Raw genomic sequence first — 24,868 nt, 5'->3', positions numbered from 1 at the left:
CAAGGTTCACTAGATTGACCCTGGGCATGAGTCAAAGAGCTTATGCCTGAAACATTGATTCTCCTGCTCCTTAGATGCTGCCTGACCAGCTGTGCTTTTCCAGCGCCACATTCTTCGACTCTGATCTTCAGCATCTGAAGTCCTCGCTTTCACCTGATCCCGGACATTGAAACAGTTTCTCACAGGAGGAGAGGTTGAATAGTTGGACACATGTTCATTGGAGTTCAGAAGAATGAGAAGATAACTTACGCAAAGATATTGTTTCCCCTGTAAGAGAGACTAAGTCCAGAGAGACTAACACCAGACAGATGTAAGGTGCCATCCACTTAAGATAGAGTTAAGGAGGAACTTGTTTTCCAAGAGTGTAATGTACCATTCGCGTTCTTTACTAGAGAGCTGTTGAAGAGGAGTCATTAAATATATTACAAGTTGAAAGATTTGAGTCAGTCAGGGAATCAGTGATTATGGGAACAAGGAAAGAAAGTGGAGTGGAGAATTATTAGATGAGTCACAACTTTATTGAATGATGGAATATACTCAATAGGCCGATCTACTTTGACTCGTACATCTTATAATCAGTATGGTCAGATTCAATTTCCGATTAGTCTGTTGGTATAACTCTGAAAATTCAGGGCCAGTTTGTTACATTTCCATTAAAGAGTACAAAATTTCAGCGTCATCCTCTTTACTTCCAGTCTTTTTAGTTACATTTTTGAAAATTGTGTTGCGTTACTGAATTTGCAAGTCACCTCTCAGTTTCATGGACTCCTCTTCTACCAGTCTAATTCAAGTCATATTTACAGTCAGGAAACTATCTAGGATCGCCCTCCTATAATATCTCAATTTATTGTATTTCTACTAGCTGTTCTACCATGTCAGTAAGGGCAATATTCTGAGGAAGGGTCACCTGACCCAAAACGCTAACTCTGATTTCTCTTCACAGATGTTAACAGACCTGCTGAGCTTTTCCAGCAATTTCTGTTTTTGCTTCTGATTTACAGCATCTGCAGTTCTTTGGGTTTTTATATGGTTAACTCAATTTTGTCAAATTTCCCCATCTCCTTGGAGTTCAAGATTTTTATATTCTTTTACTCTCATTTTTTCAGACATAAATCTTTTCATTTCTCTTTCTCAAAACTGGTTTCATTTTTGTATCCTAGTTAATTCCACAACCCATCCATCCATCCATCATAAGGTCGAAGTGGAGACGATTGCTGATATTTGCACAATGTTTCGCATCACTCACAATTAGTTATAGGATTAGTCCATGTCCAAAGGCAGAGAGACCTGCCCAATATCCAGGTTGCCTGGCAAGTACCAATTAACATTCACACTATGCAAGTGTCAGACAATGACCATCCTAGGGATTACCCCCATTGACTAGAAAGTGAACTAGACTAGCCATATAAATACTGTGGCTACAAGAACAAACCAGAGGCTATGAATACTGCAGTGAGTAATTCACCTCCTGACTCCTCAAAACTTGTCTTCAAGTTACAAGGCACAAGCTAGGAGTGCGATGGAAAATACACACTTGCCTGCATGAATACAATTCGAAGAAACACTGAAGAAACTTGACACTATGCAGGACAAAGGAGGTCTCTTGACAGGCACTACATCCACAATCATTCACTTGCTCAAGCACCAATGTTCAACAATAGCAGTGTAGACCATCTACAAAATGCCCTGCAAATATTTTCGAAGACTCCTTAGACACCACCTTTCAAATCCATGACCACTAGCATCCAGAAGGACAATGGCAGCAAATACATGAGTACACCACCACCTGCATGTTTCCCTCCAAGCCATCCAGCATCCTGACTTGAAAATAGATCACCATTCCTGCAGTGTCACTAAAAGTCAAAATCCTGGAACTTCCTTCCGAAAGGCATTGAGGGTGTACCTTAACCAAATGGATTGCAGTGCATCAAGAAAACTGCTCAACATCACCTTCTCAAGGGCACCCACAGATGGGCAATAAATACTGGTACAACCAATGTTTACATCCAATGAGTGAGTTAAAAACAAACTTTAGTTTTTAAACTCTCTCAGTTTAGCCTTAGTCAAAAATTTCAAATTCTTCATTGTCATATCTTCTCCCAGTAAACTTAGTAGAATAGAAAAATATTTTCAAAATATGGACAGTAAATTTCACAACTCAGCCATTTTGTCCAGCACCACAAATGTACTAATTTCTTTTGAAGAGACACAGATCCCTTTTAAATTCAATAAGGTCAGATCCATCTTAAAGCCCCCATTTATTATGATCCCAGCTAATATTACCACTGAACATGACAGAAGCTTATTGCACAGAAGAAGTAAAAATGAAACAAAGAAAGTTATCTATATATAGCACTGAACAATTTCAAAACATATGCAAACGAAATCCCATCTATCAGTTTAGTTACTCAAGAGCCAGAAAAACTTTTGCCAATCAAATCTATGGGTTTGAATTCATTGCTTTCTCTCAGTTCCAATCCTGTGAGCTGCAAAGCTTTTTCCTGGAATACTGAGGAACCTCAGTTATCCAGCATTCGATTATCTGAATATCGGATTATCTGGCAAGATCGCAAGGTCTCAAAGCTTTGCTAAACTATGTTATATGGCATTCGATTAACCGAACGAAATACTCCCTGCCAGTGTCCTTTGGATAATCAAGATTCCGCTGTACTCATATCTGAGATCTTAGACTCGCTCAGCTTTAAATACACAATCCAGGTTTCTAACCAAACAATCTTGGCTGAAGGTTTCACAGACTGCATCTTTTCACCAAGGTAATTTAGTTTTTTAAGCACGCTAAACAATTACCTTTCTATAGGAAGGACTCTACTTGCATCTGATTTCAGTCAAGTCTTCTTCGAACTGAACCTAAAAGACTCATTGAAAAGGTTTCGATGCATCGGATCCACCATGACTTGGCCGCTTAGATTCAGAATTGGCTTGCCCATAGAAGACAGAAGGTAGTGGTGAAAGAGTGGTTTTCTGGCTAGAGATCTGTGATGAGTGGTGTTCTGCAGGGATCTATACTGGGGCATCTGTAGCTTGTGATTTATATAAATGACTTGGATGAAAACATGGATGGGTGGGTTGGTCAGTTTGCAGATGACATAAGCATTGGAGAGTTGTGGACAGTGTAGAAGGATATCAAAATATATAGCAGGATTTAGATCAGTTGCAGATATGAGTGAAGAAATGGCAGATGGAGTTTAATCCGGGCTTTGGGAGATCAAATATTAAGGGAAAGTATACAGTTAATGGCAGCACCCTTAACAGCAATGATGTTCAAAGGGATCTTGGGTTTCAAGTCCATAGCTCCCTGAAAGTAGCCACACAAGTAGATAGAGTGGTAACGAAGGCATACGCATGCTTGACTTTATTAGTTGAGGAACCGAGTACAAAACGCCAGGAAATGATACTGCGGCTTTACAATTTTGGTTAGGCTGCATTTAGAGAAATGCATTCAATTCTAGTCACCACATTAAAGAAAGAATATGGAAGTTTTGGAGAGGGTGCAGAAGATGTTTACCAGGATACTGCCTGGATTAGAGGGCATGATCTATAAGGAGAGGCTGGACAACTAGGTCTGTTTTCTATGGAGTTGGAGAGGCTGAGGGGAAACCTGAAAGAAGTTTGTAAAATTATGAGAGGCATAGATAGGGTTGACCGTCGGAATCTTTTTCTTCCAGAATTGAAATGTCTAATACTAGAGAGCATACTTTTAAGGTAAGACCATGGGCAGGCAGAAGGGATTAGTTTAATTTGGCATTACGTTTGGCACAACATTGTGGGCTGAAGGGCCCATTCCTGTGCTGTACAGTTCTATGTTCTGAAAAGTTTTGAAATAAACTCTAAAATTTGATCATCCAAGATGCTGCTGCAGCATGAGATCTTTTCCTCCTCCTGTTGTGGATCCCACAATATAAACAAATTTCCATAACATTCCAGGTGGCTTTCAGACTTGGCCTCTGATACAGACAGCTTTAAAATCATGCTTCTGGAAAGACCTAGTTAAATCCAAATGTTTGAAATCAAAACTCTAAAAAGTGATAACAAATATAAATTGTGCACCTCAGACTGAATGCAAGAATTCTTTTTAGATGGCTGACCTTCATATATTTTTAGTATTCATCAAATGTTCCTTAAACATAAAACTAAAAGCTGTCATCCTATTTAAATTATGTATCTGGTATATAATGCACATCTAAGCATATAGCAGAGTTTTCTTTTTATAAGATGAATTCATTGGATCAATGCTTACCTTGAAAATATGGGCTTTCAAGATGTGATGGCCAAATTCTACTGTCTGCTGTCTGTTTAGTTTTCCTTCTTGGCGAGAGAACATGAATGCCATAAGAGCATGTCCATTCCTATAAGAGAAGAGCATCAAGGCGGTAATGTTGCAACTGATTGCTGATTAACACTATACACTTACCATTATTTGAAATACTTCCAGTTCAGGATAATCTATTTTACATCTGAAAATATAATATGAACAGAAAATGGGAGGACTGTAATTGTTTTTTTAAAAAGATGCCATGTTATTACATACTGTAGTTTCAAGAACTTCAAAAAATTGAAAATATTAGTTTATTTTCCAAAAAAGTGTAACCTTAGTCAAGTTGTGTTCCTCTGGTTTGACTGTTCTCCAAGCCAATTAACAAGCTCACATCTTCAGTATTTAGCCTTCAATTTCAATTAAATAAATTATTTCTGATTTTGAAGATGAAGGCTATTTCTTTCATCTAAGTATCTGAAAAGTATTTTTAAAATTTGAGATATGATTTTATCAATGGAAATTTATACTTATTAAAAACTATTTACTGAAAGCACTTCGTATATAATTGATGTTGTTTATGTAAAAAGAACAGTCAACAGTAATGGTTAGTGCTGGCTGATGTTGCAGAGAAAATGTTTCAGATGATCTAACAAGTGCTATAGGGAGGTCAGACCAAAGAGGGGACAACGTGAGCTTCTGCCATATTCTCTTGAGCATCACTCTCTCAAAACACTATTAAGCCGGTCTCCTTATTCCTTTCAAATCCCTGCAAATGATGCAACACTACAAACTCAATTCCCACTCTTTTCTTCGTGAGAACAAGGAGTTCATTTTCTATTCCAGGAGTGTTCACAAATGCAGAATGACTTCACAATGATCCCAACTTGTTCCTCTCCTAGTGACTGCAAGAACTGTCTATCTTTGCAGTATTCCCCACAACTTCAGAGATCTGCTAATCCGGGTCACAACTTCTAAGTAGAACAGCACTCCAGGTCTTCTTTCCAAATGCATCACAATGTCAGGCATTCAGAATGCAGATAGATGATTTACAAGGATGTTGCCAGGGCTGGAGGGTTCGAGCTATAGGGAGGTGATGGCCTGCTGATATCATCAGTAGACTGTTAATTCAAAGACCCAGGTAATGTTCTAGAGACCCAGGTTCGAATGTTGCCAATGCAGATGGTGAAATTTGAATTCAACAAAAATCTGGAAATAAACACCCAATAACCCTGACACCATTATAGATTGTCAGAAAAATCCATCTGGGTCACGACTGTTCTTTAGGGAAAGAAACTGCTATCTTTATCTAGTCTGGCCTACATTTGACTCCAGACTATAAGCAATGTGGTTGACTCTTAAATACCCTCTGGATAATTAGGGATGGATAATAAATGCTGGCCTAGCCAGCAACACCCTCATCATGTTAATGAATTTTTAAAAAGTCACCCAGAGTGTCCAATGCTCCAGGGAAAATAGCCCCAGTCTATTCAGCCTCTCCCTATAGCTCAAACCCTCCAACCCTGGCAACATCCTTGTAAAATCTTTTCTGAACCCTTTCAAGTTTAACAACATCTTTCCTTTGGCAGGGAGACCAGAATTAAACACACTATTCCAGAAGTGTCTTATCCAATATCTTGTACAGCCACAACATATCCTTCCAACTCACATACTCAATGCATTAACCAAAAGATAAGCCTACCAAATGCCTTCTTCACTGCCCTGTCTACCTGTGACTCCACTTTCAAGGAATAATGAACCTGCACCCCACGGTCTGTGTTTGGCAACACCCCTCAGAACCTTACTATTAAGTGTATATATCCTGCCTCGATTTGCTTTACCAAAATGCAGCACCTCACATTTATTGAAATTAAACTCCATATGCCGCCACTCAGCCCATGTGCCCACCTGTTCAAAGTCCCTTTGTATTCCGAGGTAACTTCCTTCATTGTCCACGGCATCACCAATTTTGGTGTCATGTGCAAACTTATTAACCATTCCTTCTAAAGGGCCATACTTCAATCTAACGCTGTGCCCTCACATCCTGGTCTCTCTTACTAGTGGAAATATCTTCTCCACGTCCTCTCTATCCCACCCACTCCTTCTAAACCCTCAGTACACACCCAGAGTCCTTGACAGCTCCTCATATGACAAGCCCTTCATCCCAGAGATCATTCTTTTAAACATCCCTTGAACTCCCTTCAAGATTAGCACATATTTCCTCAAGTATCAGGTTCAAAATTGCTCAATATTCCAAATGTGGTCTGACCAGAGCCTTATACAACCTCAGTAGTACACCTCTCCTCTCATACTCTAGCCTTCTTGAAATGAATGGTTTCATTACATTTGCCTTCCTAACTGCTAACTGAACTTGTATATTAACCTGAACAAAATTAAGACTCCTGGTTTCCACAGATTATATTAAAATATAATACAAATACTAATCAAATATTTTATGTCAGTATTTACTGTGGAGAAAGACATGGAAGTTAGGGAACTCAGGGAAATAAATAATGTCTTGAAAAACGTCCATATTACTGAAGAAATCTGTGCTTGAAATTTCCAAAGTCTTTCCCCGTTTAGAAAATACACCTCAATTTTTCTTAATAAAGTGAATAACTTCACATTTTGCCACATTGTACTCCATCAACTACTTCTTTGCCACTCTCCTTGTCTGTCCAACCTTCTGCAGGCTCGCTGCCACCTCTCCAGCTATCTTTGTGCCATCTGCAAACTTAGCAACAATGCCTTCAGTTCATTTGTCCAGATCATTATTGTAAAAGATAAATAGTTTTGGTCCCATTACTGACTCTTGCATAACTTCACTGGTCACCAGCTGCCACCCTGAAAAAGACCCACTTCTCCGCCTTCTACAAGTCAGCCAATCTTCTGTCCATGCCAATACATTGTCCCTAACATCATAAGCTCTTATCTTATTTAGCTGTCTCCTGCCTGGCACATGGTCAAAGGCCTTCTGGAAATCCGAACATATCATGCTCACTGGCTTTCTTCTGCAGAATGCACTTGTTACCTCCTCAAAGAATTCTAATAGATTTAATCAGGCATGACCTCCCCTTGATAAAGCCATGCTGACTCAGTCCTATTTCATCATGCACTTCTAACTACTGTGCAATTTCATCTTTAATAATGGACTCTAAAGTCTTAGCAATAACTGAAGTCAGGCTACTCGGTCTACAACTTCCCAAAATCTGCCTACTTCCCTTCTCAAATAGGGACGTTACTTCAGCCATTTAACAGTCCTCTGGGACCCACCCTAACTCCAACAATACCTGAAAGATTGCCACAAACACCTCCACTATCTCAACTGTCTCCTTCAGAACATCGGGGGTTCATCCAATTCAGGTGATTTATCCACTCTTCAGCTTCCCCAGACCTTCTCAGTGATGGCCACTACACTCATTTCTAGGCCTTGGCTTCTATAGATTATATAGAAATATAATACAAATACTAATCAAATATTTTATGTACTTACTGTGAAAAAAGACATGGAAGGTAGGGAACTCAGGGAAATAAATAGTGATGTCTTGAAAAAAGTCCACATTACTGAAGAGGTGGTGCTTGAGGTCTTAAAATGCATAAAGGTAGATAAATCCCCAGGACCTAATCAAACATATCTCAGGACATTATGGGAAGTTAAGGAAGAATTTGCAGGGTTGCTTGAATGATCGACAAGTGGAGTGTGGCTAATGTGGTGCAGTTATTTAGGAAAAGCTGGAAGGAAAACCCATAAGGAACTACAGACCAGTGAGCTTGATATCAGTGCTGGTTAAGTTGTTAAGTAGAGGAGATCCTGAGAGACAGGATCTACTTGCATTTGAAACTGGGGATAGGGAAATCTTTAAAGGTCAACAGAAAGCCACAAAAAAAGGCTATAAAGAAACAGAAGTTGGATTATGAAAGTAAACTAGCTCAGAATATAAAAGTAGATAGCAAATGTTTCTACAAGTATGTAAATGAACAATTATGACTCAGGTAAACATTGGTCTTTTAGACAGCGAAAAGGGGGATTTAATAATGGGAAACTAGGAAATGGCCAAGGTGTTGAACGGGTATTTTGTGTTGGTCTTCACATGAAAAGATACAAATAATATAGGTAAAAACAATGACTGCAGATGCTGGAAACCAGATTCTGGTTTAGAGGTGCTGGAAAAGCACAGCAGTTCAGGCAGCATCTGAGGAGCAGTAAAATCGACGTTTCTGGCAAAAGCCCTTCATCAGAAATACAGGGCAGGCACTGAGGAAACAAATGTGGCTGTGGTAGCAAGTCTGTTTCAGGACTGGTTGAAGAGCTTCAGGGCAGAGGAAATGACCTGGGAGTTGCAGTGGGAGAAGAGGAAACCTTCTTCAAGGCAGGCATCCTTGCAAGAGGATTCGCAGTAGGGTTAAAATCAACTAGGTAAAAACAATGACTGCAGATGCTAGAAACCAGATTCTGGATTAGAGGTGCTGGAAAAGCACAGCAGTTCAGGCAGCATCCAAGGAGCAGTAAGATCGACGTTTCGGGCAAAAGCCCTTCATCAGGAATATGAAGGGCTTTTGCCCGAAACGTCGATTTTACTGCTCCTCGGACGCTGCCTGAACTGCTTGCTTTTCCAGCACCTCTAATCCAGATACAAATAACATGCCAATAATTGATAACAAGGAGGCTATGATAGGTGAGGACCTAGAAATGATCATTATTGCTAAAGAGGTAGTGTTGGGGAAGTTAATGGGGCTAATAGACAAGTTTCCTCGCCATGATGGAATGCATTCCAGGCTACTAGAAGACATTGTGGGGAAATAGCTAACGTGCTCGTGGTAATTTACCAAAATTTATTGGACTCTGGGGCAGTTCTAACATGATGAGAAAACAGCAAATGTGACATAAAAGAAAAGGTAGACAAAAGGTAGGTAACTACAGGCTCATCAGTTTAACTTCTGTAGTGGGGTAAATGCTTGAATCTATAATCAAGAGAAGAAATAACCAGACATCTGGATAGAAAATGTCCCATTGGGCAGACAGAGCATAAATTCACGAAAGGCAAGTCCTGTTTAATTAATTTACAAAATTCTTTGAGGACACTATGAGCATGGTGGACAACAGGGAACTGGTGGATGTGGTGTATCTGGATTTCCAGAAGGCATTTGACAAGCTGCCACACAAAATAAAGATGCACTGCATATGGATAATGTATTAGCATGGATAGAAGATTGGTTAACTAACAGAAAGCCATGAGTGGGGATATACCTTTTTTTCATGGTTGGCAATCAGAGGCTAGTGGAGTGCCTCAGGGATTGGTGGTGGGACCGGAACAGTTTACTATTTACACAGATAATTTAGAGTTGGGGATCAAGTGTACTGTGTTAAAATTCGCAGATGACACTAAAATGAGTGGTAGAGCAAGGTCTGCAGAGGGACATCTGGGTTAAGTTAAGGTTAGGTTAAGTGAGTGGGCAAGGGTCTGGCAGATGCAGTAAAATTTTGGGAATTGCAAGGTCATCATTTTAGTAGAAGTAACAAAAATGGACAATTATTTAAATGATGAAAATGTGCAGCATGTTGCTATGCAGCAGGACCTGGTTATCCTTGCGCAGGAATCACAAAAAAATTGGTTTGCAGGTGCAGCAGGTAACTAAGGTGGCAAATGGAATATCGTCCTTCATTGCTCCATGGATGGAGTTTAAAAACAGAGAGGGTAGGCTGCAGCTGGATACGGTGATTGTGAGGCCACACTTGCCGAGCACTGTGTACAGTTTTGGTCTCCTTACTTGAAAAAGGAGGCATTGGAAGGGGTGCAGAGGAGGTTCACTAGACGGATTCCAGACTTGAGAGGGTTGGCTTATGAAGACAGATTGAGTAGACAAGGACTATATTCATTAGAATTTAGAACAGTGAGCGAGGAATTATAGAAACATATTAATTTATGAAGGAAACAGATAAGATAGAAGCAGGAAGGTTGTTTCCGCTAGCGAGTGAAATTAGAACCAGGGGGCATTGCCTCAAAGTCAGGGGGGGAACAGATTTAGGACTGAGTTGAGGAAGAACCTCTTCACCCAAACAGTTATGAATCTGTTGAATTCCCTGCCCAATGAAGTAGTTGAGGGCACCTCGTTGAATGTTTTTAAGGCAAAAGATAGATATATTTTTGAATAGCAAATGAATTAAGGGTTATGGTGAGTAGGGGGGATAAGTGGAGCTGAGTCCATGAAAAAAATCAGTCATGATTTTATTGAATGGCACAGTAGGATCAACAGGCCAGGTGGCCTACTTCTGCTCCTGTTTCTTATGTTCTTATGAAAGGCAAAGACTGATTAGGGATAGTCAGCATGGCTTTGTGTGTGGGAAATCGTGTCTCACAAACTTGGTCTTTTTTGAAGAGATGACCAATAAAATAGATGAAGGCAGAGTGGTAGATGTTGTCCAAATGTACTTTAAAAAAATTGGCATGAGATAGAGGGTGATGGTCGGGGGCTGTGTTCAGACTGGAGACTTGTGACTAGCAGTGTGCTGCAATGTTCAGTACTCAGTCCATTGCTGTTCGTTATTTATATACATGTTCTGGATGATAATACAGGAAGCATGGTAGCAAGTTTGCAGATGGCATCAAAATTGGTGGTATAGTGGACAGTGAAGATGATTATCTAAAAGTACAACGGGATCTTGATCAACTGGGCCAAGGAATGCCAACAAACGCAAGGTGTTGCATTTTGTTAAGTCAAACCAGGGCAGGACTTAGACAATTAATGGTAGGGCCCTGGGGACTGTTGTTGAAGAGAGAGACTGAGGGGTACAGTTACATAGTTCCTCAAAAGTATTGTCACCGGTAGATAGGGTGGCGAAGGTGACATTTGCCACACTTGGCTTCATCAGTCAGATCACGGAGTACAGGAATTGGGACATCATATTACGACTGTACAAGATATTGGTCAGACCATATTTAGACTACTGCGTACAATTCTTGTTGCTCAGCTATAAGGAGGATGTTATTAAGCTGAAAAGCGTGCAAGAAAGATATACAAGGATATTTCCAACACTGGTTTGACTTATAAGAAGAGGTTGGATAGGCTGGGAAATTTTTCCTTGGACTGAAGACGACTGAGGGATGACCTTTATAGAGGTTTATAAAATCATGACAGATATAGATAAAATAAATAGCAAAGATCTTTTCCCCAGGGTAGGGTGTCCAAAACTAAAGGGCACAGGTTTAAGGTGAGTGGAGAAAGATTTAAAAGAGACCTGAGGGCAACTTTTTCCACACAAAGGGTATTGCATATACAGAACAAGCTGGAACAGGTATTTAAATTTATCCAGTCCATTTTGTTTGTCAGTATTCCTATTCCCATGTACTCAAACTGAAGTAATACCTCTTTTGCTTCCCATCCCCCCCCACCTCAAAGCTGTTCTTCTGTATTGACCGTTTCTTTACTTCAATCTCTAAAAGTGCATTCCACAGTCCTTACAATGCTGTTTTTTTTTAAAAAAAAAGCTTTTGCATGCTGTCCTAAATCTCGTACTTAATCCGACATCCTTATTCTGTACTAATCGACCATCAGAATCAATCTGCTTCAATCTTGTGGCAAGTGTTTTGAAAACATCGAATTAGAAACACAATCTCCTATTATGTCTTCTTGTGGCTCAGAGTGCTGTTTTTTATTATACCAAGTGAAGTGCCTTGGAGAATTTTTCCACATTAAAAGATACCTCTTGAATGAGCTGTTTTGCATGCAGCAGAAAAGGGTCTACCATTAAAAATTGCTGCCGTGATCCATATTCACATACACATATGTACTTGCAGAGTAGATGAAACAACACGGAACAGAAACAGTGCATCGATGTTATTACCTTTCCACGTGTCTTTTTGCGAAACCATTTCTCTATTGTTCCAAAATTAAACTTGAAAGTGCAGGACGCAAATTATGTATGAGGACAATGCACAAAAAGCTATTAACTAGTTATTGTAAACTGTCAAATATATATACACGAGAAAATGAACTAATCCATTGATATACAGGTAGTTCTCCTGTAACGCAGGTTTATCAAACTCAATTTGTCTGCAATGATTTGTGAATTGCTGACCTTTTATAAAGACTCCCATTCGCTGTTATGCAATTCTCATTCCTGGCACTAGGTGTCGCGGTACACGGAGCACTGGACAGGGCGTGGGCATCAGATGATCAACCGGCTTTTGTGTTCTCTCATGAAAAGGTATTGTGAAATGTTTGTGATGGTGAACTTGAAAAAGCATTGTGAAGATGTCTCTGAGGACAAGAAGCTCGGAGCAATCTGTTAATTTAAAAGCTTAAAAAATTGAGGTAAGAGTGAAATTTCACTGGAATTGACTAGCAATAAAAGGACAGTGTTGAGGAGCACTTTGAATCTTGATTTTGTTGTTTTAAATAATATGTTTAGATGTTAAAGAATATCTGCAGATTCATGAATCTGTTTCAGTGACTAATCACATTGGTAGCCAAATGCAAAATAAAATCCAGTACAGGGGCTTGGACATGGCCACGGACATGGTCACTCAGGGTGGTCAGAGTCAGGAAACTGCACATAGTGGGTGAGCGAGAGAAAGGTGGGTGGCACACTTACTTTTGATACATGTGTGGACATGTCCTGAGGGGGCGGGGCGGTTGTGGAGAAGAGATTCAGGGTTAGTCAGGGTCAGATGTTAGCCAGGATGAGTGTGAGTGGGGAAGATGTGAGAATGTGAGTGGGGAAAATGGTGGGTACATAGTAGAAAGAGAGTGAGTGTGAGGTATCGACAAGATGGTGGTGGCACTTTGATTGGCAGAGTGAAGGTCATTGATCTTCTTCCTACATTCGGTGTATTCCTTCAAATGGTTGAGACTTCACGAGCTGGATGGTAACCCTGGTCCAGGTTGGTGTGGCTTTAGTAGAATGCCATCCTTTGTTGGCCTGGGAGAAAAGGGCATCCTGCCTCTACATAATCCCATCCCCATCAGCAGCATCTCCAAGTCCTTACCCACAGAGGCACCAATTTTCCATTGTCTGCCATGTCCAGGACCAATAGCAGGAACCATACAGGGCAGCTCCAATTGACAACTCTTGTCTGGGTGTACAATAACTTTTTCATGATGCTGCATCATGGATGTTGATCAATTCTGGGATAGAATGTAAGATACGGGCACCAAAGGGTGGGGTTGGTGATAAATCAGGTGGGTTATGTAAAGTAAGGTGAAAAATGTCCCCAAGCATCACGGCGTCAAAACTTGAAATTAAGATTAAGCCCTTGATTAATCAAAGCTGGGATCTGACTTATGCAGTGTTACCATTGGATGGAACCAGAAGACTGGCTCTAATGTAGTGCAGGCAGCAGGTATAGATGCCAATTGAGTGGAGGCGGGGACAATTCTGATGAATTGCACTTGACAGGTCAATTACAACAGGTCAAAATTTACTTAGACTGTGCAATCATTTGTGTTAGGGTAACTACTATTTTTGTTTTGATTTTTACTGATATTTTGGGTGGCGTGCCCCTACCCTGTTTTTCCCACAGCCCCATCATTTCTACTACACGATTTTCTGTAACATGGCATTGCACAGGAATGCAACTATGACATTATAGGAGAACTACCTCTAATTAAATTTATTAAGTATTAGTAAAATGGCATTTTGGAAAAATTGTAAATGTGTTTAATTTTGTACACTTAAATATGGCAGAAAAGTTATCTAACAATTAGATTCAATGCATAAATAAAACAACAAAGATTTTGATACATATTTCATAGGCTTTGATATGATATTCCAGGAGCAAAATTTGCAATAACATTAACTCATACATATCTTGACTTTTACAAATGCAACAGTGGTTGCCAGAGTGATGGTCGGTGATTGACAGGCACATGAACTGTGGGCATATGTAATTTGGCACATGGTGGTTCACCTCATTGTGTTAGCCACAAAAACAGCCATATAAAATGTATGTTATTATTGCTGATGCACACCAAGGTAATCTGCTTGAAAACAACTGACTGATAGATTTCATTCTCATAATTTGATCCAATAATGCATCAGTTCTTTCAGCATACAAGAATATTACTTAAAGAAAATATTCTTCACTCGTTTTTCTCCATTTTTTCACTACCTGCTCTATACCATGAGTCACGTCTAAACTCTCATACAACAATAATATTACTACTATTATCTCGATCAGTCTTCAGATTTGCTCTTCATTTTCATTCCAACAATTAGAAAAGTTCCACATAACACATATATATTCTCCACATGAATGTCATCAAAAATTCTAGAGGACCACAGTCTGTTCTTACATTAAAGAGACAACTTGTGGTAAGTTTACCCTCAGGCAAGAGGTGAGGTTGATAAGTGCAGACATGTCATGTGCACACAAGTCAAGACGCCAGAACGAGAGGGTGTAGGTTTATGGCAGGAGAGGTAAGATTTAAAAGGGACAACTTTTCACACATGTATGGAGTGAGCTGCCAGAGCAAGTGTTGGAGGCGGAGACAATTACAACGTTTAAAAGGCATCTGGATAGTATATGAATAGGAAGGGTTTAGAGGGATATAGGCCAAGTGCTGGCAAATGGGACTAAATTAATTTAGGATATTTGGTCAGAATGGATGAGTTGGACCAGAGTCTATTTCCATGCTGTACATTTCTATTACATGATAACAGTAAGTGTCTTCTAAGCTCTTACAACATATTCAGTTCCACTTTTCGGGTTAATTGGAATTTTTCTGAGCTCCTTTCTCCCTTCCATTTCCTGAAGCATTGCAGCTCCTGGAGTTTTACTCATATCCTTTATGAAGAACATGGATACAAAATACCTTTCATCTGTCATTCTCCAGTCTGACTTTCTATACATAGGACCATTGCTCACTTTGTTAACATTTGCTTCTTGATTTAGACATACTCTTAATAATCTGTTTTATATATCTAGCTAGCTTTTACTTGTACTCTACATCTTCTTTTTCTTTGGTTACTCTTTAGTTACAGAGTCATAGAGATGTACAGCATGGAAACAGACCCTTTGGTCCAACCCGTCCATGCCGATCAGATATCCCAACCCAATCTAGTCCCACCTGCCAGCACCCGGCCCATATCCCTCCAAACCCTTCCTATTCATATACCCACCCAAATGCCTCTTAAATGTTGCAACTGTACTAGCCTCCACCACATCCTCTGGCAGCTCATTCCATACATGTACCACCTTCTGCGTAAAAAAGTTGCCCCTTAGGTCTCTTTTATATCTTTCCCCTCTCACCCTAAACCTATGCCCTCTAGTTCTGGACTCCCCCACCCCAGGGAAAAGACTTTGTCTATTTATCCTATCCATGCCCCTCATAATTTTGTAAACCTCTATAAGGTCACCCCTTAGCCTCCGACGCTCCAGGGAAAACAGCTCCAGCCTGTTCATCCTCTCCCTGTAGCTCAGATCCTCCAACCCTGGCAACATCCTTGTAAATCTTTTCTGAATCCTTTCAAGTTTCACAACATCTTTCCGATAGGCAGGAGACCCAGAATTGCACGCAATATTCCCACAGTGGCCTAACCAATGTCCTGTACAGCTGCAACATGACCTCCAACTCCTGTACTCAATACTCTGACCAATAAAGGAAAGCATACCAAACGCCTTCTTCACTATCCTATCTACCTGCGACTCCACTTTCAAGGACCTATGAACCTGCACTCCAAGGTCTCTTTGTTCGGCAACACTCCCTAGGACCTTACCGTTTAGTGTATAAGTCCTGCTAAGATTTGCTTTCCCAAAATGCAGCACCTCGCATTTATCTGAATTAAACTCCATCTGCCACTTCTCAGCCCACTGGACCATCTGGTCCAGATCCTGTTGTAATCTGAGGTGACCCTCTTCGCTGTCCACTACACCTCCAATTTTGTTGTCATCTGCAAACTTACTAACTGTACCGCTTATGCTCGCATCCAAATCATTTATATAAATGACAAAAAGTAGACAGCCCAGCACCGATCCTTGTGGCACTCCACTGGTCACAGTTGGAATGTAGATGAAAATCTCCCATGACTATTGCTGTGCTTTTCTGGCCAGTTCTCACTATTGCTTCCTTTTTTCCTTCAGACTATCCTTTTGATGGGTTCTGGATCAGTAGCAGCATTTTCAGAAGCAGCGTTGCTCCAGAGCCAGCCGCCCTGTAAAGCCCGAAGCAGCGGCATGCTGTGGGCTGGTGTAGCCAGAAGTCGGGACTCTGGCAACGGCATAGTGTGGGCTAAAGCGGGAGTACAGCAGTGGAGAAGGAAAAGTTGGACACTAAGTTATTTTTACTTTTTATTTTCAGTTAACGAGAATGGTGCCTACGCATGGCGATGGTTCATCACTTTCATATTTAATACACGTGACAAATAAATGATTCGATTCAATTCAATTCAGATTTCCAATATCTACAGTATTTTGCTTTTGTAAAATATTATTGACAAACTTCAAATGGACCCAGAGTTTCAAATTCCCTGAAATAGCTGAAGATCTGTGGGACTGAAGGAGATTTCAGAAACAGAAGAAGAAAGGATTTGAGAACAAGGTTATGCAGCATGGTTGATAAGTGGATATGGGGTAATGAATGAATGACAGTGTGAAATAAGGATACAAGAAGCTGGGATATGACTAACTTCAAGTTTATTGAAGGTAGGATTTGGGAAGTCTGACAGTAATAAAGGCAGAGATGAGTATTTGGTACATCAACTTGGGTTGGGTTGGATTTGATAATTTAACAAAAGTTGAGGAGTTGAGATGTTGAGATATATGGTGATGGGATGGAACTAGACATACCTGTATACCTGAAAACTAGCAATGCATCTTTTTTTGATGATACTAAGAGGTAGCTCAGAAGCTACAGTACTCTGTCAAATTCACACAGGAGTGTCAGCCTAGTATGTTTAATAGACTAACATCCATTTATTGGACTAAGTAGCAGAAAATTTACATTTACATGAGTTTTATTGTAAATTCATAGTTCAGCCCAAATACCATTTTTCATCTTTCCTTTCTGGTCCCTTTCTCGGTCCACAGTTCAAACTCTTCTTTTAATCTCTTCTACTCTTTCTTTTAAAAAGCAATCTATTCAGAGATATTGATACATACATCTGGAGCAAGCAGGACTTGAAACTGAGTCGACTACTTCAGAGATAGGGACACTATCTCTGAAGTAGTCGAAAGAGCCCGAAAGAACCCAAAGTCCAATGACAATCACCAGCTTTCAATCAACTCTGGAACTTAAAAGGACCTGAATTTCTAACACAATTTCAAAGAAAAATATTCTAATCCAGATAAGTATACTTAAACTGAGCCACAGCAAAACAAATGTATATTGATCAAAGGAAGCCTCCATTTAATTATGCTTTCCTTCATTGCGAGAAATACATTTTAACCCTAAAGATTTTTTTTAAAGTTCTAATTTTGCTGTATGGCAATGAATTAATTTCCATTAATCCAGGATCAGTAAGGAATGCAAGTTTGCTTTAAATAAATGGACAAAAAAGATCCAAGTAAATCTTCCATTATAAATAAACATGTAAGAACTGCTTAAAAATTCAAATGCACCAACCTTGAATCACAGAGAAAGTCCAGACTTTCACCATCAGCTCTCCAAACAAGCCACTCTCTAAAGGATGGATGACAGAACATTCGAGTCTTATCCCTTCGTTTGATCAGGAAACATGAAAGGCTCTCCATTCTCTGCTGGAAGTCCTCCCACTCCAAGTCACCCTTCACAAAGCCAGCATTTATTGCTTGGAAAATTTGCTCATCTGTCAGTGGATGAAGGGATGCCAAGGCCACATTCAACACAGGAAGGGCCTTTGCAAATGAAGTGTGTGTTCGAAACCTCATGTTGCATTGCAGCAGATACAGTTCAGACAAGGATACTGGAACTACCTTGTAACTTGCACTCTTAATGACTAAATGACCCTTTTCAAACAAATCCAGGGTCAGCTTCAAATATAGGTAAGATCCTTGGCTACGCATGATGAGATGATTGCTGACTTTGCTCACTGTGATAGTGTCAGTTTTTCCACTCAAAGAGATATTATTCAGTATTCCATGACTACTGTTAATTCTGTGATGGATGTATGCATTCAGATCCCCATTAATATCTTTATTCTCTGGAAAATCATCCAGAGAAATTTTGACAAATGGAAGTAGATTTGTGATCTCCTGTAAGAAATAAGGTTTTTAAGATTGAGGCAAAAATAAATCACAACAAAAGCTGCAAATATTGAAAATCCAAGTTGACATATTTCCATTGTAGGAACATTTTTGCAAACAATTTTGTTTTGTTTCCATATCATTCTTACATTTTCAAGTCATTATATTTCAGTATTCAGCTAAAAAATATCTAGTTACATTTAGTGGTCTTTGATGTGCTTGAAGACAAATGTTTGTTTTCAAAACTTGAGTTTTTTGATGCTTTAAAAGACAACGCCTTACATTTCAGCTTCTCATAATGCTATAGGTTAATTTGTAGCCTTGAGTGACTTTACAAAGATTCCCAGCCCCAGGTGGTAGTTTCAATTTGAGAATTTGAAACCCTGAACTGCACTAAAATGCCTTTTCTGATCTATTAAATGCCTAAATTTTAAATTTCATGTGGTTCATACTTTCTAAATAGACTAATATCTACATGAATTCTTCCATATTCTCAAATCACATCTTTGAAGCATTGCCACTATTGTTAAACTGGCAAAACATGGCAGTCAAATTGCTATCATCTGGTCCTGTAACAACAAGATGAATAGCTAGTTTTTATTTTATATTTTTAGTTTCCAGGACATCAATTGAATGTCCCCTGCTTTTCTTTCTAATAATGCCATTCTACTTTTTGTACCCATCTGAAGAGATTTCACATTTGGAACCAAAGCTCAGTATCTTATTCAAATAATGTAGCTGTAACAATGTAGCACTTTGGTACTCAGCTCCTTTCAATGCATACCTTTAAACTCTCAAACTTAAATTTATTCTAAAATTTGAATTTTTATGACTTTTTGTTCATTTCATAATGTTATATATGGTCAATGTGGAATAATCTAAATTTTCACTGACATGGGGCACAATAATAATAATAATAGAACGGTACTTGAAAGAAGCATTTGATAAACCTAACTCCTTGCAAACTCTTACTGGAGTTTGCATGATGCTACTTCTGCTGAGGCTTTCTTGCATTTGCCCTGACAAATAAATCAGTGGTCCCTAACGAAAAAACAAATGTGAAGTAGGAGCTTGTATCATAAAATGAGCTGGGGTGTACTTTAAAAAGAATAAGTCCCATTCTCAGCCAATCAGAGCAGTTCTGGCAAACAACACAAACTATAGGCCATTTCCTCCAGAATGTTTCAGTTGAACTTTAATCTTCTCTGAAACAATTCCTGACTGATGTCAAAATAAAAATCAATAAGATTTACTTTTGCCAACATGGGTGCAAAGATGAAGGGAGCATCTAATTGGCCTTTTGATCAGACTTCAGTTCTGTTTGATGGGATTCCCCTTTCCTTGAAATTTTCCTCCTCTAGATGCACTGCTAAGAGAAAATCTACAACAGCCACTCCGAAAAGACAGCCACAGTAGAAGAAACTGGAGTTCTCTCAACCTGATTGGGAATACAAAGCAACTTGGATGTATTAACTGAGATTGTAGCTGCAGCGTTAGCTGTTTTAGACAAAACTTCCACTAGCTGCTGATTCCACTAAATTAAATCTGCTTTTATACGTAGGTACCAAATGAAAATTCATTGTGCATCCTAACAGTGCAGCAATCCCACTTCATTCATGAAAGGATAACTGTAATGTCAGCTATTCTGATTTGCTCATCATACGTAGAAAATCATGAATTGAATTGAATTGAATTTATTGCCATGGGTACCAAGGCACAATGAAAAGCTTTGTCTTGCGAGTAATACAGGCAGATCATATTACAATGTGAATTGTAGTTTCTTGATGCTCAACGCAAATTAATTTCTTGACCATGAGCTTAAACCTATTTTGCCCCAGGATCACTCTCCAGCTTGATAAGGAAACATACATGATGAACAGTGCAAAGTTCTTCAGAAGATTCCTGCACAATCAATGTGATGATGATGTCAACCCAGAGCGAAGGCGTAATGCACCACAAGTTATTGCATTAAATATATTAAATTTCATTGAGAAAATCTCAAAAAACACTGAATAACAGAATCATGTATGTAGTTGGGAAGAAACTGAGTGGTAGCCACTGTTCATGATTCAGATATTCCCATTTACCCCTCTTATAGGCATATGTTTTATTCATTTGTCCAATTACAATCTCATTTACCTCGCAACATGTCATTTAATCCCTCCAACCATCCACCCCTCCATAGAGGTTTTTGCCTTCCTTAAAAACTATTAATTGCTGATGAACTACATTTGTTATTACATCTACTTCTGACAAGAGAAATCTGAAATTTTGATACTGTTTCTCACACAGATGCTGCTGAACATTTCCTGCATTTTAGGTTTTCATTACAGAGTTCCAAAACCCACAGTATTTTAAGTCTGGTATTACTCCAATACAGATCACTGTCATGATGTAGTAAATAAATACAATATTGTCAGACAATTTCTTCATACTTTTAATCTATAGCCTAGGTACAAAATAGAAGAGATAAGTTCTAAAATAGGTATTCACGTTGGAGACAGTATTTAATTTTCATTTGCAATTTGTAATTTATATTGTATACAATAGGTTTGTGTAATTCAAGAGGTAACAGAAACACCTGTACAAACTTCTAGAGAATTCTGTAGATTAGATTAGATTACTTACAGTATGGAAACAGGCCCTTCGACCCAACAAGTCCACAATGACCCGCTGAATCGCAACCCACCCAGACCCATTCCCTTACATCCCATTCCCTTACATTTACCCCTTCACCTAACACTACGGGCAATTTAGCATGGCCAATTCACCTAACCTGCACATTTTTGGACTGTGGGAGGAAACCGGAGCACTCGGAGGAAACCCACACAGACACGGGGAGAATGTGCCAACTCCATACAGACAGTCGCCGGAGGCGGGAATTGAACCCGGGTCTCTGGCGCTGTGAGGCAGCAGTGCTAACCACTGTGCCACTGTAGCCAATAGAAAACATTTTTCGATCAGAAGAATTATAGCAATTAACATATTGTCCTGCTACAACAGTGACAGAGTGGGTAATGCGAGGTCACAAAATCTAACTGATATAAACAAGCATCATTGAAGATCTGTTACATTGAAATTTAATCTATAGGTTAGAAACTGTTACCTGTGGCAACCTAATCTGACAAATATAAGGTGGTGAACTAGACAGCTTAAATCCTTGGTACCATAATTGAAACAAAAAAAAACAACATATGCGCTTCATCAACATGACTGTCTAGTATCAACTTCATATCACTGACAAACTCTGCCCGTCTCCCATCTTCTAACCTACATAAAGTTGAGGTTATCCATTATGCAAACTCTGCTGCCTGTTTCTTAACTGGTACCACATCCCATTCATCTATTACCCATATTCCTGACTTATATTGGCTTCTGAAGTAGCAACAACTCAAATTTTAAATTCTGAACCAAGTTTTGAAATTGTTTCACAGTTATGTTGCTTCTGTTTCTCTGTAGCCTTCTCCAACTCTACAAGTTTTCACAATCTCAGTGCTCATCTAATTCTAGCATCTTAAGCATACTCAATTCTAAGTATAACAGTAGCCTAGACCCCAGGCTTGGAATTCTCTCCTACTTGTTTCTGCTTCTCTATTTAACTCTCCTCCTTTGAGATCCTACTTGAAACCAATCTCTTCGACCATTCTTTGGACTTATGCCCCAATACTGCATTCTGTACATCAGGTATCAAATTTTGATTATTTAGATTTATGTAAAGCACATCAAGGTAGTTTGCTTTGAAAGAGCTATTTAAATGAAAGCTGTTTTTATTCCATTTCCAAGCTGTTGTTTTTACTTTATTCCTAAGGCTATAAAAATCAGTAAAACTTATCAATCTCTTTTAATTCTTTTCCATGTCACCCAAGTATAAGTCAGAAATTTGTAAACAATACTAGAAAAAAAAGGTACATCTCAAATTTTTCAATATACACGAGTGGATCTCTACTAATGCATACAGTAGGACATACACATTTTATGGCAAGAGCATTGTGAACGTACATTGCATAATTTATCAGTCATTTGTTAATATCTTGCATTACCACTTGCATTTGTTGTGTTAAAGTTCATAATATATTATTTGAGCGCTTGGGATCTTAAGTGGTAGAACAATGTATAGCTTTAAGTTGAAATAATGTTTTTTTTAAATTTTTGTGAGTTAAGAAGGGTTTTTAGTTTTATTTCTGACTTGCTGTGAGGGGGGTGATATGGTGTTGGAAATTTGCCTTGGTCATAAGCATTTCGGTAGACCCTTGAGGTGCACAGTTCAAAGTTGAGAAAAAAATGTGGAAGGGAGGAAAATAAACTTGTTATCTAGCAATAAGAGTCCAATTCACAACAATCTGAAAGAACGTGTCTGCAGGCTAATTCAGATAGAAGAAGAAGTTGCTAACAGTTCTGTTATTAACAGTGTCCAAGGAGTCTGAGCCAAAAAGTTGTCCTGAGTGGCTTAGAAGTCAGTAAGAATAAAGCTTTAGAAACAAGAGGCCATTAAAGACATGAGTTTAAGGAACACATGTTAAATAGCAAGATAGCCGAGTTTGAAGCTCAGTTAAGCTTCTCAGGAGGAAATATTATCTTAATATTAAAAGCAAAATAGCACAAGAATGCACAGAACTTCGATGAAAAGGAAACAGGTTACAGCCATGTCAGCTGAACAAGGAGTTTCAACATGGAGACGAGAGTAACCCTTCACTCAGATAGGAGTTCTGTAAGGGTACTGTGGGGATAAAATGATTGAATTTTTCTTTGATATTTGTAATAAGAACATTATGAAAATGTTCTACATAGTGAGATTAGTTTGTGCTGTTCCTCTGCATGCAATACTTATGTTCTTTTGTTAAAAGTACAATGGCAGCTTCTTTTAAATAGGTTTAGTGACCAATGTTCCTTCTAAGCTGTGTACACACACAGCTATTGCATGGCATACGACGACTGGCACCATACTGATGGTGGCACTGAATTCCAATTCTGGAAGTCACTGATGCACACAGACCTCTGAGGCCCACACAGTTGGAAAGAAAATTAGAGAGAACGCTATCTGTGACCTCCAGGGTACACTAAAAGAAAAATAAAACTTATAGTCTATTAAACCAGGTTTCTGGAATCTAATTTGTTTAATATCACATCAACCACGATCATAATGCTGTTTCTTAAGATCAGAAAATGTAATTGCTAGAAGTAAACACAACCAAGGTAGTTTTCAATTACCTGTAATGGCAGAAAGTGAGGACTGGACTACAGATGCCGGAGATCTGAGTCGAGTGTGTGGTTCATCATGAAGGTTGATTTTTAAAAAATAAAACGTGTACCATTCTGAAGTCACGTATTTTGTGCATATTCTGATAAAATTTTGTGTACTTGTATATTAAGTACAAGAAAGCAGTTGATGTAACCTGTCATACTGTACTTATGTCTTTTAACCTGTGGTGGTTCTGCAGTTACTTCAGAGTGGGGAATGGTAGAGCAAGATAAAATTACAACATTCCAATTTTACTATCAGTATGTATATCCAAACTAAAATTGTAAAGTTGGCAGAATGTGCATACTGAACATTTATTCAAGTTACACAATTAGGATTAAAAATTAAAACTTTTTTTTTCCAAGTGGCATATATGAGAAGTGCAACTGGATTTAAAGGTCAAAGTTTAAAGAAAGATTTAAGGTCGGCTTTTGATGAAGGTTCACTGGACCTGAAATGTCAACTCTACATTCTCTACAGATGCTGTCAGACCTGCTGAGTTTCTCCAGCAACTTCAGTTTTTGTCTCAGATTTCCACCATCCTCAGTTCTTTGCTTTATTTTAGTTAAGGTTACCTCATTTAGTTTAATTAAAAAGCCACGTAACCTGCATATTTGAGTAATGTTTTATGCTGGCACCCACCTGAGAGACAGTTTATTGTGTTGTTCACTGTATGTTGATTCTTCAGAATAATGCAATACAAACATACATAAAAAAACTAATCCTTAAGTAATGAGAAAATATTTTAGCTTTCAGCAGCTGATCGTGATATGGCACTTTTCCAGCTTCTACTGACAATATCATCTCATGATCTGTTAATGAGGATCAGACTCAAAAGATAATTATTCTTGAGCAACACTTAAAATTAATTTGTTGCATATCAATAAACAACTGAAATACTTTCAACGAAATGTTTAAAAGTGCAATTAAGGAAAGAACACTAGCCAAATTAACGTAATAAACAGGCAACTATTTTAATTGGTCTTGTGTCCAGTTACCTGAACTTTAGCCAATAATTCAATTTTCATGCCGAAGGAGCAACAGACTTTTTTCCTGTTGTCTCTCATTAGTTTAATTCATGGCTTCAAGTGAAAATCACAATTCTAAATTTTTTTAACAACTTTATCTGTGTAACCTTTACAATAAATTCAAGCTGACTGTTGGACCTAATATCTTGTTGCAATGTGTCTCTAGATA

The 24,868-nt window shown here is 38.8% G+C and overlaps 1 protein-coding gene across 1 annotated transcript in view; it reads right to left on the bottom strand.

Annotated features, from left to right (window-relative positions):
• LOC122551620 (protein TANC1) overlaps positions 1-24,868 on the bottom strand; it is a 152,378-nt gene that overhangs the window by 57,620 nt on the left and 69,890 nt on the right. Inside the window, exons 10-11 of the mRNA XM_087988566.1 lie at positions 17,834-18,441; positions 4,259-4,367 (exon numbers count right to left, since the gene is read on the bottom strand). Of these exons, the coding sequence (XP_087844692.1) occupies positions 4,259-4,367; positions 17,834-18,441 (717 nt within the window). The remainder of the gene's footprint in view (positions 1-4,258; positions 4,368-17,833; positions 18,442-24,868) is intronic.

Source organism: Chiloscyllium plagiosum, unplaced genomic scaffold, assembly GCF_037043375.1.
Source record: "Chiloscyllium plagiosum isolate Xiang-an unplaced genomic scaffold, Cpla_swu_hap1 HiC_scaffold_7, whole genome shotgun sequence".
Classification (NCBI taxonomy): Eukaryota; Metazoa; Chordata; class Chondrichthyes; order Orectolobiformes; family Hemiscylliidae; genus Chiloscyllium; species Chiloscyllium plagiosum.
This window is presented reverse-complemented; position numbering and strand designations above follow the sequence as displayed.